The sequence below is a fragment of the Microcaecilia unicolor genome, chromosome 6, assembly GCF_901765095.1.
Source record: "Microcaecilia unicolor chromosome 6, aMicUni1.1, whole genome shotgun sequence".
In the NCBI taxonomy this organism is placed as follows: domain Eukaryota; kingdom Metazoa; phylum Chordata; class Amphibia; order Gymnophiona; family Siphonopidae; genus Microcaecilia; species Microcaecilia unicolor.
The window spans coordinates 242,419,839-242,438,579 of record NC_044036.1 but is presented as its reverse complement, the minus strand read 5'-3'; the positions used below and the strand labels follow the sequence as shown (position 1 = coordinate 242,438,579).

The 18,741-nt window shown below is 42.7% G+C and overlaps 1 protein-coding gene across 1 annotated transcript in view; it reads right to left on the bottom strand.

The window, feature by feature from the left end:
- MAMDC4 (MAM domain containing 4) overlaps window positions 1-18,741 on the bottom strand; it is a 510,080-nt gene that overhangs the window by 391,242 nt on the left and 100,097 nt on the right. The window contains exons 8-9 of the mRNA XM_030206971.1: window positions 9,117-9,242; window positions 6,419-6,519 (exon numbers count right to left, since the gene is read on the bottom strand). Of these exons, the coding sequence (XP_030062831.1) occupies window positions 6,419-6,519; window positions 9,117-9,242 (227 nt within the window). The remainder of the gene's footprint in view (window positions 1-6,418; window positions 6,520-9,116; window positions 9,243-18,741) is intronic.

Below are 18,741 nucleotides of genomic sequence, written 5' to 3'. Positions count from 1 at the left end.
TATTCATCCAAAACAGGCTTTGCCACGGTTGTTATCAGTTCTCGATGAATTTGGGCTCTTTTCAGGGCTCTCGCTGAACTTTCGGAAATCTATGGCTCTACTGATTCAATCGGAAATAAGAGAGACATGGGGGGGTCCCTTCCCTCTTCAATGGGAGCAAAATGCAGATAAATATCTGAGTGTCTATATTCCATTTGATTTAGCCCAGCTGTATTCAATCAATATGGAGTCTCTAAAGCTTCATGTGGCTGAGATCTTACAGGGGTGGCAGGCTTTGCCGCTGCCTCTGTTGGGGCATGTGGCGTTATATAATATGGTTCTTTTATCTTGCCTCTTATGTTACATTATGAAGATGAGAGGTGGCTGCGAAGTAGGTTGACTAGATTTTTGTGGCAAGGAAAGCGTGCTCAGATGTCGCTTGCTAGAACTATGCTGCCGCACAACAAAGGGGGCTTGGGCCTGTTAGACCTTCGACTTTTTTCTGTAGCCAGTTGTGCTCACCACCTCTCTGATTGGTTTCATTCCACACAATTTTTTTCTTCTACCCCCACAGAGCTCCTTTTATTTAAACCTTTACATTTTGCTTACTGGCTTCACGCTCCAGCAGGGAAAACACCTTCTCTGGGACCATACTCCATTATTTTTAGACCCTTGCGACAGGCTTGGCGATGGATTTGTAAATTTTACTCTCTAAATTCTGAAGTATCTTCTTTACTTCCTATTCAAGGCAATTTGGCCTTTCCAGCATGTAGCTCCTCTTTGGTTTTTCGCAGGTGGTCCTCTCGGAGAATACATTACCTATTCCATGTGGTGTCAGAGCGGGGAGCCATAAAACCTTTTGCGACTAATTGTGAGGAATTCGGGTTGGATTGTAAAGATGTGTTTGCTTATTTTCAACTTCACATTTGTGTAAATTCCCTGCCCTTTGTAGCATTATCCTCGGAGGTTTGGGAACGTCTCAATGATATGCTGGGCTTGGATGCCCTGCTAAGTATATCACTGAGGTATTTCCATTCCCACCTAAAAGATTTGACTCCACAATATGAATACTCTATTGTGACCCAGCAGTGGAACCGGGAGTTGGGCCTGAATCTCCGACTGGAACAAGTGGAGGCATGTTTATTATCAATTTATCATATGACAGAAAACGCCTGTTGGTGGGAGTTACATTACAAATTTGTGCTGCTCTTACACATATTATTATTATTATTATTTATTACATTTGTACCCCACATTTTCCCACCTATTTGCAGGCTCAATGTGGCTTACAGAGTGTTATTGTGACATAGTCATGAGAGGATCCTAGATACATTCGGTGGTAAGATGAAGATATTTGAAGATAGAGAAGGGGTGTTAAATAGGGTGGTGTAGGAGGTGTATTTAGCTGTTTGGGTGGGTTGTGTGGTGATTTGTATCTTTAAGGGTTCTTTTTGTAGGCTCTATTGAAGAGATGTGTCTTCAAAGATTTGCGAAAGTTGCTTAAATTGTCCATGGTTTTTAAGGCTAGGGGTAACGCATTCCATAGCTGTGTACTTCTGTAAGAGAAGGTGGTGGCGTATGCCTGCTTATATTTAATTCCTTTACAACTGGGGAAGTTCAGATTGAGGAATTTGCGGGCTGATCTCTTGGCATTTCTGGGCGGTAGATCCACTAGGTTAAACATGTAAAGTGGGACATCTGCGGGAATGATCTTGTGTACGATCGTGCAGATCTTGAATTCGATGCATTCCTTGAGTGGTAGCCAGTGAAGTTTCTCTCTTAAGGGTTTCTTGCTTTCATATTTAGACTTACCAAATATGAGTCTGGCTGCGGTATTTTGGGCTGTTTGGAGTTTCTTGATAGTTTGTTCTCTACAGCCAGCGTATAGTGTTACAGTAGTCCAGGTGACTTATTACCATAGATTGTACCAGGGTACAGAAAATGTTTCTCGGGAAGAAAGGCTTAACTCTTTTGAGTTTCCACATCGAGTAGAACATCTTTTTTGTCGTGTTCTTCACGTGGGTATCTAGAGTGAGGTTTCGGTCGATGGTAACTCCAAGAATCTTCAGGTTTTCTGAAATAGGAAGGGTGCAATATGGTGTGGTTATAGTGGAGTATTTGATTGTGTTGTACTGAGAAGTAAGTACTAGGCATTGAGTTTTTTCTGCGTTGAGTTTTAACTGGAATGAATATGCCCAGGTGTGCATGGTTCTGAAGCTTTGGTTGATCTCATTGGTGATTTCGTTTAGATTATGTTTGAACGGAATGTAGATCGTGACATCGTCTGCATATATGTAAGGGTTAAGGTTTTGGTTGGCTAATGGTTTGGCTAGTGGTATCATCATTAGGTTGAAGATGGTTTGTGAGAGGGGGGATCCTTGAGGAACTCCGCATTCCGGTGTCCATGGAGGTGATCTTTCGGCATCTGTTATTACTTAGTAGGATCTGGTGGTGAGGAATCCCTCGAACCATTTGAGGACTGGGCCTCCGACTCCGAAGTATTCTAGTATATGAAGTAATATTCCATGATCAACCATGTTGAAAGCGCTTGACATGTCAAATTGTAGTACGAGTATGTTCTTGCCAGTTGTGATTGGTTTCTTGAATGAGTTCATTGCTGCCACTAGTAAAGTTTCGGTGCTATGATTTGATCGAAATCCTGATTGTGACTCATGTAGAATTGAATGTTTAGTTAGATACTCAGTGAGTTGTTTCGTAACTATGCCCTCCATTATTTTGGTTATAAGTGGAATAGATGCAACTGGTCGGTAATTAGTTAGGTCCATTGTGCTTTTCTTAGCGTCTTTACACATATCCCCTCACAGAGCTTTTTCTGCTACTTTACAAGACAAAAATTCCTGTCCTAAGTGTTCTGGTGGAGAAGCTCATTTGGGTCATATGTTTTGGTCTTCTCCTTTAGTATTTGCTTTTTGGAAAGACCTAACTAGGCATGTCTCGTAGTTCTGGAATCTTTCTTGGCGCCCTGTGACAGGTCAGTTATTTGACAATTTCTGCATTTCAGGCTCTACGCCTCCTGGACTGAAGGCTTTTCTAAAACGATCCATGCTTATGGCAAAAAAGGTGGTACTTCAATTGTGGTTGAGTCGGGATGGTCCCTCTGTGCCTCATTGGCGCTCGTCTATGATACATCTCTGCTCCTTGGAATGAACAGGAATATCTGACCTAGCCTCTAAACGAGGAGATATGTTTTGTAAGATATGGAGGGGCATTATATTTATTTATTTATTTTACCGTACTTGTATCCCACATTTTCCCACCCATTTGCAGGCTCAACGTGGCTTACAATATGTCATAATTTCAATTAACATTAGCAGAGTAAGAAACTCAGTATATTGTTACAATAAAGATGCGAAGAATAATAAGTAAGATAAGGTAAGTAAATAAGTAGCACATAACATAAAAGTGAGGTGAGGGTAAGTAAATAAATAAATAATACATAACATATGAGTGGGATCAGGATGAGATATAATGATCAATAATGGTATTGTGATTGAGGTAATCAAATTAAAAGGAAATCAGTTTTGGTTGATTCAGGTGTAGTTTATGAGTCAAGTCATTGTGAAGGGTTTTTATTGTAAGTATTTTTGAACAAGTTTATCTTCAGTAGCTTCCGGAAGGTTGTCAAATCATGTGCTGTTTTTATGGCATTCGGAAATTCAATCCATATCTGCGTGCAGAGGTAGGAGAAGCTAGATGCATGTATCGATTTATATTTAAGTCCTCTACAATTGGGGTAGTGTAGGTTTAAGAAAGTGCGTGATGAACTTTTTGTATTTCTTGCTGGTAAGTCTATTAGGTCCGACATATATGATGGGGCCTCTCCATGAATGATCTTATGAACCAAGGTACAGACCTTGAATACAATTCGTTCTTTTAATGGGAGCCAATGCAATTTTTCTCTAAGGGGTCCGGCCCTTTGATATTTCGCCTTTCCGAATATAAGTCTGGCTGCGGTGTTTTGGGCAGTCTATAGTTTCTTGATGGTTTGTTCGAAAGGAACGTCCAAGTTGCGATTTGGACGTCCTTGCAAAATGTCCAAATCCAGGGGCGTATTTTTGAAAAAAGATGGACGTCCATCTTTCATTTCGAAAATACTGTCAGAGACATCCAAATCCTTAAATTTGGACATCCCTAGATTTGGACGTCCCTAGACATGGATGTTTCTGACTTTCGGCGATTTTCGAAACCAAAGACGTCCATGTCAAAAATGTCCTAATGCAAGCCATTTGGACGTGGGAGGAGTCAGCATTTCTAGTGCAATGGTCCCCCTGACATGCCAGGACAGCAACCAGGCACTCTAGGGAGCACTGCAGTGGACTTCCCCAAAACCCCCCCAAACCCCAATACCCACAACTGTACACCACTATCATAGCCCTTACGGGAGAAGGGGGGCACTTATATATGGGTACAGTGGATTTGTGGTGAGTTTTGGAGAACTCGCAATTCCCTCCACAAATGTAACAGGTAGGGGGGGGTAAGGGCCTGGGTCCACCTGTCTGAAGTGCACTGTAGTACCCACTAAAACTGCTCCAGGGACCTGCATGCACTGTCATAGATCTGAGTATGACATCTGAGGATGGCACAACATATTTTGAAAGATGTTTTTTTGAGGATGGGAGGGGGTTAGTGACCACTGGGAAAGTAACAGGAGGTCACCCCTGATTCTCTCCAGTGGTCATCTGGTCATTTCGGGTACCTTTTTGTGCCTTATTCGTAATAAAAACACGTCTGAGTGAAAACATCCAAGTGTTTGTCAGGGATGTCCTTGTTTTTTTCGATTATGGGTCAAATACATCCAAGGCACATCCAAGTCCCGCCTTCGCTACACCTCTGACACGCCCCCTTGAAATTTGAACGTCCTTGCGACAGACTGCAGTTGGAGACGTCCAAAATCAGGTTTCAATTATATCGATTTGGACATCTCTGGGAGAAGGACGTTCATCTTCCGATTTATGTTAAAAGATGAACGTCCTTCTCTTTCGAAAATGAGCCCAATTGTCTCCTTTTTGGGACTCACTCACTCCAACTGCACATAGTAGGATTTTGAATTCTTGAAGACGGGTGATATGGGGAGAGCTGGGTGGACAATGAGGGGCATGAGGATATTTCTAGTAAAAGTTGACACTTGTCTTGGTTGGTTTAATTGGTTTGATCTGACATTGATATCTGTACTGTTTCGAGATGTTCTTTTTGTACCTTTGTTTCTAGTATCAATAAACAAGAGTTAAAAAAATAATTAGTGTCAATTGCTTGTTAAAAAGCCAATTATCAGTGCTAATTAGCTCATTATTTAATTAAATTGCACTCACAAATTGGGCACTCACAATTTTTAGAGCTTTTTAAAGAATTAGAGAGTAAGTACATTAACGTATTCACTTAAATGAGTGCAGGATATAGGCATTCTTGGGGACAGAGTTGCGATGTACACAAATACTTTATAAAATACACACACAGAGGGTCAATTTATGACTAGGCGCTTCCATTTTGGGGTCTCAAGGCCAGGTGGTAGAAACCTAGTGTATAACAGCACCTTGGCACCCAAGGTTCCATCATGGAATACTAGTGTAACCCAATATAAACATGCCTAACATTTCCACACCCACCAGACTTAAACCTGGAGTAAATGCAGGCACCTAAATATGGCAGATACATATGTAAATTATAGTATTATAGAATTCTGTAAGTTATGTGTGTAACTGGGAGTCCTGCCCATGCACAACCTATATGATTGCATTTATGTGGTAGGTAAGTTACAGAATAGTACTTAGGTAGGCATGTGTTACTGTATACTTATATACATAAGTAACTTATATAAATAAGTGCTAATATATTTACACATGCAAGCAATACATAAATGTGTATAGATTATAGAATTGCCTTACAGAGTAGATGCATGTATTGTCACCTGCCATACTTGCAACTTACTGTAGATTGAATCCCTTTTCTGGGTGTCCTGTAAGTGCACTTTGTCCTGTATTGGGCAAAATGCTATGGAAATCTTTGCCAGTGGATTTTCAATTTCTTAATGGTATGTTAGACTTCAGAAAAATTTCAAGGCATTTCATTTTCAGGAGGTGTTTGATGATTGATTTTATTTTATAAATTAATGAGGAACATTGGTGGATTTGTTTATGAATTTTATGATATGAATTTGGTTGTCTTGGTTTTTTGATTGTAATCCACTGAAGACTTGGGAGTAGTAGGATGCAAATATTTTTAAATAAATAATAAGTAGAGTCAAACAAAAAGTAAGACATTTTTTTAATTAAGTTAAGCATAATACTTTAAGTCCTCAACATCACCCAAGACCATTCAGAATATACTACCATTCAAACAATTCTCAGTGACCAGCTTTTATCTTCACAGTGTAAACTCTAACTACATTAAAATCATAGAGCAGGATAGGGAAGTAACTCACAAAGCAAGCACCGTCACTTGTTGCTTGGACTGTTGGACTGAGCAAAGTGGCATTGATCTCTTTAGAATCTGTTGAATTGCTCCCAGCATACAGGAAGTAGCCTGCCAAACAAGGGTGTAGTCAGAGTCAATCCTATGGGTTTGGAATTAGTGAGGATATCTGTTATATCCTATTTATTTATTTATTCATTTCTGTATAATCTTCCAAGGAAGGGCAGTACAGCTCATCTCCTCAGGAATGAAACAGAAATCAGACAGAAAAGAGACAGCTCATTGCCTTTGCATTGTTTTACCATAGCATTTAAATAAATATATTTGTTAGTATCCCTGCTTTAATAACTCATAGATGGTAATTTTATAATGGGGTGCCTAGTTTAAGAAGGCAACTAGATGCCAACGTAAGTACCTATTTGTCTTTATAAAATAGCACCCATGTATCTTTATAAAATATTAGCATAAGCGACACCCCTACTATACATTGCAGGTGCGGACATTTACACTGCCTTGAAAACAGGTGTAAATTTTCTTGCCTAGATTGTTTAAGTACACACATAAATTAGTATATTTTATAATCTAGATGTGTACTTGCAAATTCGGCAAATGCTGTACCCTAACTCTGCCCCTCTATATGCCTATCGGCAATGAGTATGCATTATCATGTCAATGTGTTTATTTTTACACTGGTCAGTATTTTATAAGAGACCACTTACACACAAATACGGTCACTTAAATACAAAATTACTTTACAAAATTACTCCATAGGGAATAATATAATAACGGTGTGCCTAGACATAAGCATCTAGAAAGCACCTGATTGGTGCATCTTCTATAAAGGAAAGTAGGTGCCTACTTTCCTTTATAGAATACTAGCAGAATTGGGTATATACTACTTACTGCACCCATATAGCTGGTGTAAATGCTCACTCCTAAGTTCTGGTAATAAGCATGTAACTTACAGTATTCTTTACTGCAATTTAGGCCCATAATATGCTCCACCCTACACTGTTGGAGCAAAACAAGCACTATGATGCACTATGTACAGCCCCGTATGTACCTATATGGCAATGTATATGGATTCATAAATACATGGCACTATCCAGCATTAACAACCTGATTACAATATGCAAACTCAGATGTTTCAACTATAAAGCCTGTTGCGTCATGAGTCTGTCGCTTCATGAGTCTACAACCTGGCACATGGACAGAACACTGCGGACAAGGTTCCCAATATTCCATAATAACAAGTTTGTTAACAGAATTGACATCATTGCTAGTACAGAAAGTACTGGCAGTACAACTACAGCTTGTGATTTCTCTATAAAAAGGGACTCATCAGAGACAGGAGCTGCTGTGTCAACATTCCATCTGAGGAGTCAGACCTGCGTTGGACTAGACTGACCATCTGAAAGACAAGTTGACATCTGGAGTCTTGCGTCAGGTTGTATGTGCCATGCACCTTTGTATTAGTATTCTATGGGTCAGAGTGACTCTTTGTACTTCAGAGTCTAGTTAGGGATTTATGTGAATTTACTCTTAAGTTATTTCTGTAATGACATTGCCTTTGTCTTCATTCCTGCCTTTCTTGTATTATATTTGCTGCTATTGTAAAAAAAAAAAATGATCGCCCTATTTTTATAATACTTGGGTGTGGACTTAGTTTCTTGTATTATATTGACGCTGTGGGCTTGGATCTAAGGATAAGGGAAATACATGTGTACCTGACACGTACCTTACTAATGTTAGTCTTGTTTGGAATCCATTTCTTCTATAATTTATACTAAGTGTCAGGTACCCCAATAACATCCCAAAAAGTGTGTATTTATATTGTGCCTACAACATCACCCATGTGTACACCCATCTACAAAGTACACACAATCGACGATATGCACGCAGCTACAGATTAGTGATTAGGCAGTGACATTTGTGCACATAGCCACATGTATGCTAGTATTCTAAACATTTACACACATAACTGGTGCATAAATATTAGTGCCTACTTTATAGAATTACCCCCCATAGTGGGTAATTCTATAACTGGGTGCCACAGTTTGGGACATAACAATGCCATGGGCTGAGAGCTAATTTTGTAATGGAATCTGTGCGCCCAGATTCCGCTGTAGAATACTAGTGTAAGTCAGCATTCTCTCACCTAAATGTAGGTGTAAACAGTTAACTATTGATGCCTAAATGTGACATTTTAGCTTGTAACTTACAGTATTCTGTAGACCTACGCATGGCCTGCCTATACACTGCCCCATATATGCCCCTCCTGCACTTACCTGCTAAGCAACCTGTAAGCGTGAATTATTGAATAGTGCCTAGCACTTAAATGTGTCTATGTATATAATACCTCTGTAAGTACTAGTATTCTATAACTTATGTGAATAATTAGTGCCTAATTTTAGGCACCAAGTTATAGAATGAGGAGAATAGTGTGCAAACTCTGATAGCAGAAGGTGAACCACTTTAGGTAGGATGGATGGATCCGGCCCTCCATTCATCCCACTACATGCACAGACTGTAGCATCCTTCTGCTTCTGCTTGCACTGGAGTAAAGCATGGCATGAACATATTTTGTCCAAACAGCCACCTAGCTAATATTCTTCTAAGACTGCTTTTAGATGCGCCTGAGGTAAGCACTTGGCAAATCTACAAAAGCAGTGATGCAGAGCTCAGCTTAAAGACGTAGAAAGACACACCTAAGCGGCTGTTGCTAGTGTGGTCTCTGGCCGGTCTGGCACCGTTTGTCCTGGTCCACGTTCCTTGCTGCTCAGCCATTTTCCATTTACAGAGATCTTGTTCAAAAGCACATCTGTCGAATTCTCCTGAGAAAAAAAAAAGTAGGCAAAAAAAAAGCAGGCAATTATAGGGATGGGCAGCTGGAAAATTTTTGTTTTCTGTCGTTTCTGGTAATTTTCGCTTTCTTGGCCATTCTATAGTTACTGGAGAAGTGTCATAATAGTGTACACTCTTGCAAAAAGGGAGCGCCCTTTATCTATAATCAAAAAACTTCAAATGTGTTTTTTTCTGCTTTTGTTAATGACATGCAACGACATTTCCCATGTACATAATGTATATACATACTGAGAATGAATTATATATGCAATAAAGAACTTGTTGTTTCTTGTGGTTTTTTTTTTAAGTAAAGGTTTCTCAACCGAGTCCTCAGAACACATCCACCCAGTCAGGTTTTTACGATACCCACAATTAATATGAACGAGACAATTTGTATGCACTGCCACCACTGTATGCAAATCTATCTCATGCACATTCATTGTGGATATCTTGAAAACCAGATTGGCTTTATGTGTCCCAAGGATGGAGTTGATAACCCCTGCTTTAGGGGTTTGAGTGTTTCTTGCAGTCTACTTCTATATATCCCAGATTCCCTGTTAAAGGCAAATGTTCTCAGGCTAAAATAGTGTCGGAAAAAAGGCCAGTTTGAAGCCAGACCCAATGGCTCAGTTGGTTAAGTATAGTAAATTGCTATATGGAAGGTCCCTGGATTGATCCCTGCACTACATCTTCTGTTCCACAGGTAGACTGGGGATCCTATTTGAGACAGTATCCACAGTTTGTGAGAGGAGAAAAAGTTGTGGTCATTGCTCAAGAGTGTAACATGGTGGCTGAGCTGAGGGCCCATGGTTGTGAGGTAGAGTAGGGATATATTTATTTGTAAATCATCTTTATTGAAACATAGTAACATAGTAGATGACGGCAGAAAAAGACCTGCATGGTCCATCCAGTCTGCCCAACAAGATAAACTCATATGTGCTACTTTTTGTGTATACCTTACCTTGATTTGTACCTGTCCTTTTCAGGGCACAGACCGTGTAAGTCTGCCCAGCACTATCCCCGCCTCCCACCACCGGCTGTGCCACCCAATCTCGGCTAAGCTCCTTAGGATCTATTCCTTCTGAACAGGATTCCTTTATGTTTATCCCACGCGTGCTTGAATTCTGTTACCGTTTTCATTTCCACCACCCCCCACGGGAGGGCATTCCAAGCATCCACTACTCTCTCCGTGAAAAAATACTTCCTGACATTTTTCTTGAGTCTGCCCCCCTTCAATCTCATTTCATGTCCTCTCTTTCTACCTCTTTCGCATCTCCGGAAAAGGTTCGTTTGCGGATTAATACTTTTCAAATATTTGAACGTCTGTATCATATCACCCCTGTTTCTCCTTTCTTCCAGAGTATACATGTTCAGGTCATCAAGTCTCTCCTCATACGTCTTGTAACGCAAATCCCTTACCATTCTCGTAGCTTTTCTTTGCACCGCTTCAATTCTTTTTGCATCCTTCGCAAGGGACGGCCTCCAAAACTGAACACAATACTCCAGGTGGGGCCTCACCAACAACTTATACAGGGGCATCAACACCCCCTTTCTTCTGCTTGTCACACCTCTCTCTATACAGCCTAACAACCTTCTAGCTACGGCCACCGCCTTGTCACACTGTTTCGTCGCCTTCAGATCCTCAGATACTATCACCCCAAGATCCCTCTCCCCATCCGTTCCTATCAGACTGTCCCCTGCCTAACACATACGTCTCCCGAGGATTTCTATTCCCTAAGTGCATCACTTTGCATTTCTTCGTGTTGAATTTTAATAACAAGCAGAGCATAGAAACCAAACCATCACAATGATGTTTTGACATTATTATCCAACTCCCTCCCTTCCCCCTCCACTCAAAGGAAAAAAAAATCCCCTCCAGACCTCGTGCACTCTTATCCAAGTCTAGAGCACCAATATCCAGGATGGGTCTAACCATTAAATAGTCAACAGTTCAAAATCCAACTGCAAACTCTGAGCGGCATAACAGCCCAAAAAGGTTCCCAAATTTGTTGGAACTTCTTCCAACAACCAGGATGATCCCAGTCCACTCTATGCCATTCCATAATCATAGGAGCATATACCAAATTAAGCTACTGTCCAGCTTATAATCGAAAGAGAAAAATGCCTATATTGCGACCCAAGTCGGGAGATGGGCGTCTCTCTCCCGTGGGCATCCAAATCGGTATAATCGAAAGCCGATTTTGGGCATTTCCAACTGCAATCCGTCGCGGAAACGGGTAAAGTTGATGGGGGCATGTTGGAGGCGTGGTGAAGGCAGAATTGGGGAGTGGTTATCGGCCGAGGAGAGATGGGCATCTTTAGATGATAATCGAAAAAATGGCGTTTTTACCGCAATTTTGGGTCACTTTTTTTGGACCCTTTTTTTCACGAACAGGTCCCACAAAAGTGCCCCAACTGCCCAGATGACCACTGGAGGGACCAGATGACCTCCCACCAAAAAAAACCCACTTTACAAACTTTTTTTCCAGCCTCTATGCCAGCCTCAAATGCTGTACCCACCTCTATGACAGCAGAATGTGTTCAATCCTGTGACAGCCTTTCCCTGGTTCTGATGTGGCTCTCGGGTGAGTGTGACACCTTTTCTGTTATGCGCACTGCAGAGTCACATCAGCAATGCATTGTGGTGGGTGTAGGATATTGGGCTCCGTGATTCCAGTAGCTTGTGGCAAATGCTCACGATGTTGGTAGTTGGTAGGCTCTACTCCCATGGTGCTTTTCCCCCTGCTTACTGGGTCAGAGTGTGCCCTGTTTTGTTTCCGGTAGTCCATGAGGTAGTGGCCATTTTTGTAAGCCAGTTTTAGATCCCTTTCACGTGTCAGCCACATTACAGAACTTAGTTCTTCCCTTGAATGTGGCTGAAAGAGGGCAATGTACAGCATTCTGCCAGCTCTGACCTACTACTACTACTACTTACTACTACTTAGCATTTCTATAGCGCTGCCAGGGTTACGCAGCGCTGTACAAGTTTAACATGGGGGAGGACAGTCCCTGCTCAAGAGAGCTTACAATCTAAAGGTTACAAACTATGTAGTCAGTAGACCTACTGCTAATCTCAGTACCAGGGAGACTCGTTGCCAGTGGGGCACAACCTCTGATCTGCAGTTAACTGTGAGTAAGCGTGCTTATTCCAATAAAGGACATTTTTGGAGAGATTAGTCTTCAGGTGTCAACTGCTGTGCCAATTTTATATAGCAGCAACAAGTCCTAGAGGCCTGCGTGTATGCAGGTCCCTGGAGCACTTTTAGTGGGTACCGCAGTGCAATTCAGCCAGGCGGACCCAGGCCCATCCCTCCCCTATCTGTAACACTTGTGCTGGTAAATGGGAGGCCTCCAAAATCCACTGTACCCACATGTAGTTGCCCCCTTCACCCCTAAGAGCTATGGTAGTGTTGTACATTTGTGGGTAGTGGGTTTTGGGGGAGGGGGGTTGGAGGCTCAGCACCCGTGGTAAGGGAGCTATGCATGTGGGAGCGTTGTCTGAAGTCCACCGCACTGACCTCTAGGGTGCCCAGTTGGTGTCCTGGCATGTCAGGGGGGTGAGTGTACTATGAATCGTGACCCCTCCCACGACCAAATGGCTCGGATTAGGACGTTTTTGAGCTGGGCGTTTTTAGTTTCCATTATCGCTAAAAAAACCAAACGCCCAGCTGAAAATACGGTCTGTCCCATCTCTTCATGTACCCGTTTTCGGACATAGACGCCCATGGAGATAGGCGTTCGCGTTCGATTATGCCCCTCTGTGTCACCTTGAGTATTGCATTCAGTTCTGGTCACTGTATCTCAAAAAAGATATAGCAGAGTTAGCAAAGGTTCAAAGAAGGACCAAAATAATAAAAGGGATGGAACTCCTCTCGTATGAGGAAAGGCTAAAGAGGTTAGGGCTCTTCAGCTTGGAAAAGAGACGGATGAGAAGAGATATGATTGAGGTCTACAAAATCCTGAGTGGTGTAGAACAAGTAGATCAATGTTTTACTTGTTCCAAAAGTACAAAGACTAGGAGTGGAAGGCTTAGGAGAAGTGGAAAATCAGTGGTCAAAGCTAAATGCTGCCATAAATATGGCAACTGATCTTTACGCGAGGAAAGTAAACAAAATCAAGAGAAACAGGAAGCCTATATGGTTCTCTAAACAAGTAGCTGAAAAAATAAGCAAAAGAGGCTTTGTTCAAGAAATACAAAAGAATACAACAAGAGGATCATGGAAAAGATTATCGGATTAAACTCAAAGAAGCAAAGAGGGAAATACGGCTAGCGAAAGCGCGAGCGAAATAAAAAATGGCTAAAGATGTAAAGAGAGGTGACAAGACCTTTTTCATATATATTGGAGAAAGGAAAAAGCTAGGAATGGAATTCTGAGACTGAAAGATAATGAGAATGGTTATGTGGAGAGTGAGGAGGTTAAAGTGAATGTGCTAAACAATTACTTCTCTTCGGTATTCATGGAGGAAAATCCTGGAGAAGGACTGAGGTTGGCTGCCGAGAGAATATCTGGGAATGGAGTGGATACTTCTCTGTTTACGGAAGAAAGAGTTTATAAACAACTGGAGAATCTGAAGGTGGACAAAGCTATGGGGCCGGATGGGATACATCCCAGGATACTGAGGGAGCTCAGGGAGGTCCTGGAGGGACCTCTTAAAGATTTATTTAATAGATCTTTACAGACGGCAGAGGTTCCATGAGATTGGAGACGAGCGGATGTGGTCCCTTTTCAAAAAAGTGGAGACAGGGAAGAAGTGGGAAACTACAGACTGGTAAGTCTCACGTAGGTGGTAGGAAAAATAATGGCGTCACTGCTGAAAGAAAGGATAGTTAACTTTCTAGAAGCCGACGGGTTACAGGACCCAAGGCAGCATGGCTTTACCAAAGGAAAATCCTGCCAAACAAATCTCATTGACTTCTTTGACTGGGTGACTAAAGAACTGGATGAAGGATGTGAGCTAGATGTAATCTACTTGGATTTCAGCAAAGCCTTTGATATGGTCCCCCACAGAAGACTCGTGAATAAGTTGAAAGGGCTGAACTTAGGACTGAAAGTGGTGAACTGGATAAGAAACTGGTTGACCGACAGGTGGCAGAGGGTGGTGGTAAATGGAATCTGTTCGGAGGAAAGGAAGGTGAGCAGTGGAGTTCCTCAGGGGTCGGTGCTGGGGCCTATTCTGTTTAATATATTTGTAAGAGATATTGCTGAAGGGTTGGAAGGAAAGGTTTGCCTTTTTGTAGATGACATGAAGATAGCCAATAGAGTGGATACCCTGGAGGGAGTAGAAACGATGAGAAGGGATCTCCAAACGTTAGACGAATGGTCGAGGGTCTGGCAGTTAAAATTTAATCCAAACTCAAAAACTGGGTTACTGTTTTCTTCGGTTTCTTAATGTATACAACTATAATGGCAAAGAAAACCTTGTCACTATTTTTAAGAAATGTAGTGTGAAAGTGCAAAAAGTTTTTTTATTTTTAAAAAATATGCGACTAGTGCTCAGTGTATTACAATTGACCACAGTCAGTATCTTAGTAATGACACCATCCAGACATCATCGCACAAGAGTCCCTGTCATGGAACTCTGGAATTTGAGCCCTTGGGCTGCAGCAGACAAGTCCTATGTAGAGGCGCAGAGCAGAGGCGAACCAGGCACTGAATACAAACAAGATACCAGACATGGCAAATAGACAGAGCACACTCAAGACAAGGTGAAACCAGAGCCTGGCTAAAGTGAAAACCAGGAACAGAACAAAAGCAGGAAACAGGAACAAAGGAAGGACACTCATATGGGCCGCAAGGCCGAACTGGAACCCACCTGTAACAGAGTCCAAGCATACAGGCTGCAAGGCCAAACTGGAACCCACTCGTACCAGAGGGAAACAGAATGAAATCTCTTCAGCAAGTACTACTCAAGTAGTGCACACACACTGCACAAAACAGAGCCACAAACAAGGACTCAAAAGACCCTACACATAGGCAGAAAGAAACTGAAGGGGAAAGGACAACCCCACTTAGACTCACATGGTAGAAACCACAAGTAAAAGACAAGAAAACCACACAGGGAGGCAGCACAGGGCTGTGCTTAGAACCACAGCTATAAACGAGTAGTCCTGACCAAGTCAAACAGAAATCACACAGTGAGGTAGCTCAGGGCTGAGCTAGTAGTCCCAGCTAATCGAAAGAGCTGTCCACTCATGCCACACAGAGAAGCAGCTCAAGGCTGAGCTAGTAGTCACAGCTAACAGAAGAACCACCCACTCAAACAGACCCAAACAGCTCAGGGCTGTGCTAGTAGACACCGTTAAACGGAAGAACAGCCCACTTGTGCCACACAGAGAGGCCGTTCAGGGCGGCGCTAGTAGTCACAGCTAAATAGAAGAGCAACCCACTCAAACTCAAACAGAAACTTCATAGAGAGGACTCAAACAGAAAGCACACAGGGAACATTCAAGACAAGGCCACACGGCCCTAGTAAACGAACACTCACGGCTGTGCCACACAGCACTCAAGGATAAGGGGAAGCCAGTCATAGGAACTCTCTAGGCTGTACCAATCAGCACTCAGGGAAAAGGGAAGCCACTCAAAGGAATACTCAAGGGTGTGCCACCCGGCACTCAAGGATAAAGGGAAACCACTCATAGGGACACTCTAGGATGTACCATACAGCATTCAGGGAAGAGGGAGCCATTCAAAGGAATACACAAGGGTGTGCCACCAGGCACTCAAGCATAATAAAGGGAAGCCACTCATAGGAATATACAAGACTGTGCCACAGAGCACTCAAGGACAAAGGAAAGCCACTCAAAGGAATACTCAAGGGTGTGCTACCCGGCACTCAAGGATAAAGGGAAGCCACTCATAGGGACAGTCTAGGCTGTACCAATCAGCACTCATGGAAAAGGGAAGCCACTCAAAGGAATACTCAAAGGTGTGCCACCCGGCACTCAAGGATAAAGGGAAACCACTCATAGGGACACTCTAGGATGTACCATACAGCATTCAGGGAAGAGGGAGCCATTCAAAGGAATACACAAGGATGTGCCACCAGGCATTCAAGGATAAAGGGAATCCACTCATAGGAATATACAAGACTGTGCCACAGAGCACTCAAGGACAAAGGAAAGCCACTCAAAGGAATACTCAAGGGTGTGCCACCCGGCACTTAAGGATGAAGGGAAGCCACTCATAGGGACACTCTAGGATGTACCATACAGCACTCAGGAAGAGGGAACCATTCAAAGGAATACACAAGGGTGTGCCACCAGGCACTCAAGCATAAAGGGAAACCACTCATAGGAATATACAAGGCTGTGCCACACGGCACTCAAGGGTAAAAGGAAACCACTCATAGGAATACACAAGGCTGTGCCACACGGCACTCAAGGGTAAAGGTAAGACACTCATAAGAATATACAAGGCTGGCCACAGAGCCCTCAAGGGTAAAGGAAAGCCACTCATAAGAATATACAAGGCTGTATCATGCAGCACTCAGAGAACAGGGAACCATTCAAAGGAATACACAAGGGTGTGCCACCAGGCACTCAAGGGTAAAGGGAAGCCACTTATAGGAATACACAAGGCTGTACCACATGGCACTCAAGACTAAAGGGAAACCACTCATAGGAATACACAAGGCTGTGCCACATGGCACTCAAGGGTAAAGGGAAGCCACTCATAAGAATATACAAGGCTGTGCCACACGGCACTCAAGGATAAAGGAAAGCCACTCATAGGAATATACAAGGCTCTGCCACACGGCACTCAAGGATAAAGGAAAGCCACTCATAGGAATACACAAGGCTGTGCCACACAGCACTCAAGGATAAAGGGAAGCCACTCATAGGAATACACAAGGCTGGCCACAGAGCCCTCAAGGGTAAAGGGAAGCCACTCCTAAGAATATACAAGGCTGGGCCACATGGCACTCAAGGATAAAGGGAAGCCACTCATAAGAATATACAAGGCTGTGTCACAAGGCATTCACGGATAAAAGGAAGCCACTCATAGGGATACACAAGGCAGTGCCACAGAGTCAAATAATAGACACTAGAGACAAAGGGAAAAGCAAACAAACAGGGAAAGCTGCCTTTACAAACACAAATCAGATAAGGAGCAATGCTCACAAGAACCAGGAGACAAGCACAGCAGACAAAGAGTTAAAGCAGGCTAAAGGGAAGGGCTGCTTCTAATACACAAGTCAGAAAGAAGCAGGGCTTACAAGAGAAAAATAACAAACACTGCAGTCAAAGGTTTAAAGCAAACAAAAGGGAAAACAAACATTGTTCTTACCAGAACTCAGCCAGCACCAACAGCCAGGTAGGGAAAGGGAAGGCAGGCAGAGACAGAGCAGACAGAGCATACACAGCTGCACGGAAGTAAAGTAATCAAGGAAAGCAGCTGGCAACAACCGGCTCTTTGAACATTGAAAGGTAAGAAGGGAAACCACACAGGGAAACAGAACAGGCTTATGCTCGAGATCCTAGTTAACAAGGAAGTAATCCATTCAGGTTCAAACCAGAACCACACGTGCAGAAAAACAGAACAGGACTTTGCTTGGGAGCAAATCTAACAGGCAAATAATCCATACAGGTTCAAACCAAACCCACACACACAGGGCTCAATGCTGTGCCCAAAGGCACAGCTTAACAAGAAGACCAGTTCCCTCAGAATCAAACAACAACAGTACAACAAGAAAAGGGAAAATAGACCTGTTGCCAAGGCAACGCAGGAAAGCTCCATGGGTCCTTTTAAAAGGCTGATGGTGTCACAAGTAGGAAATGAAGCAGAAGCAGGGAGACCAAAGCGAGGCTTGGATTCAGGGACACCAAAACAACGCTTGGCTAACAGGAAGAACAACAACAGGAAAAAAGGCAGACTGGGGAGGTCACAGAGCTAGATACAGAGAAACAGTAGGTCTAGACATAAGGGCACGGCCACAACCGTGACAGTTCCCCTGCCTGGCGTTAATACTGTTTAGATTACTCCACATTCAATGCAATTAGGTACAAAAAAGCACGTAGCTTATTGGGCACCAGCAAGCAAGCTCCTGTGCTGGAAGTGGTGTCCTCGATGTTCGTTGTAGGTGCCTGAAGCACAAAGCCGCTTAATTCGCAAGAATTGACCAACCGGGATCCCGTTTTTCAAAGGCCAAGGGTGGTAACTTTTGTAATGCAAAAGTGAATTTGAATCCATAGGTTTTCTGAATACGGATGTATGAATGGTTGTAGACTCCAGATTGATCTCAATATCTAAAAAATGTATCCGAGTCCCTCCGATTGTTGAGGTAAATTGTATTTGATTGTCTTGAGTGTTCAAATCAACCAGAAATTGTTGTAATGATGAATCACTACCCGACCAAATAAGCAGGACATCGTCTATGAATCTCTTCCAGAGGCAGATGTTGGAGGCAAAATCAGAGGGGTACAGATACTTCTCCTCAAAATCAGCCATGTATAAGCAGGCGACGATTGGAGCTACTATCGCCCCCATT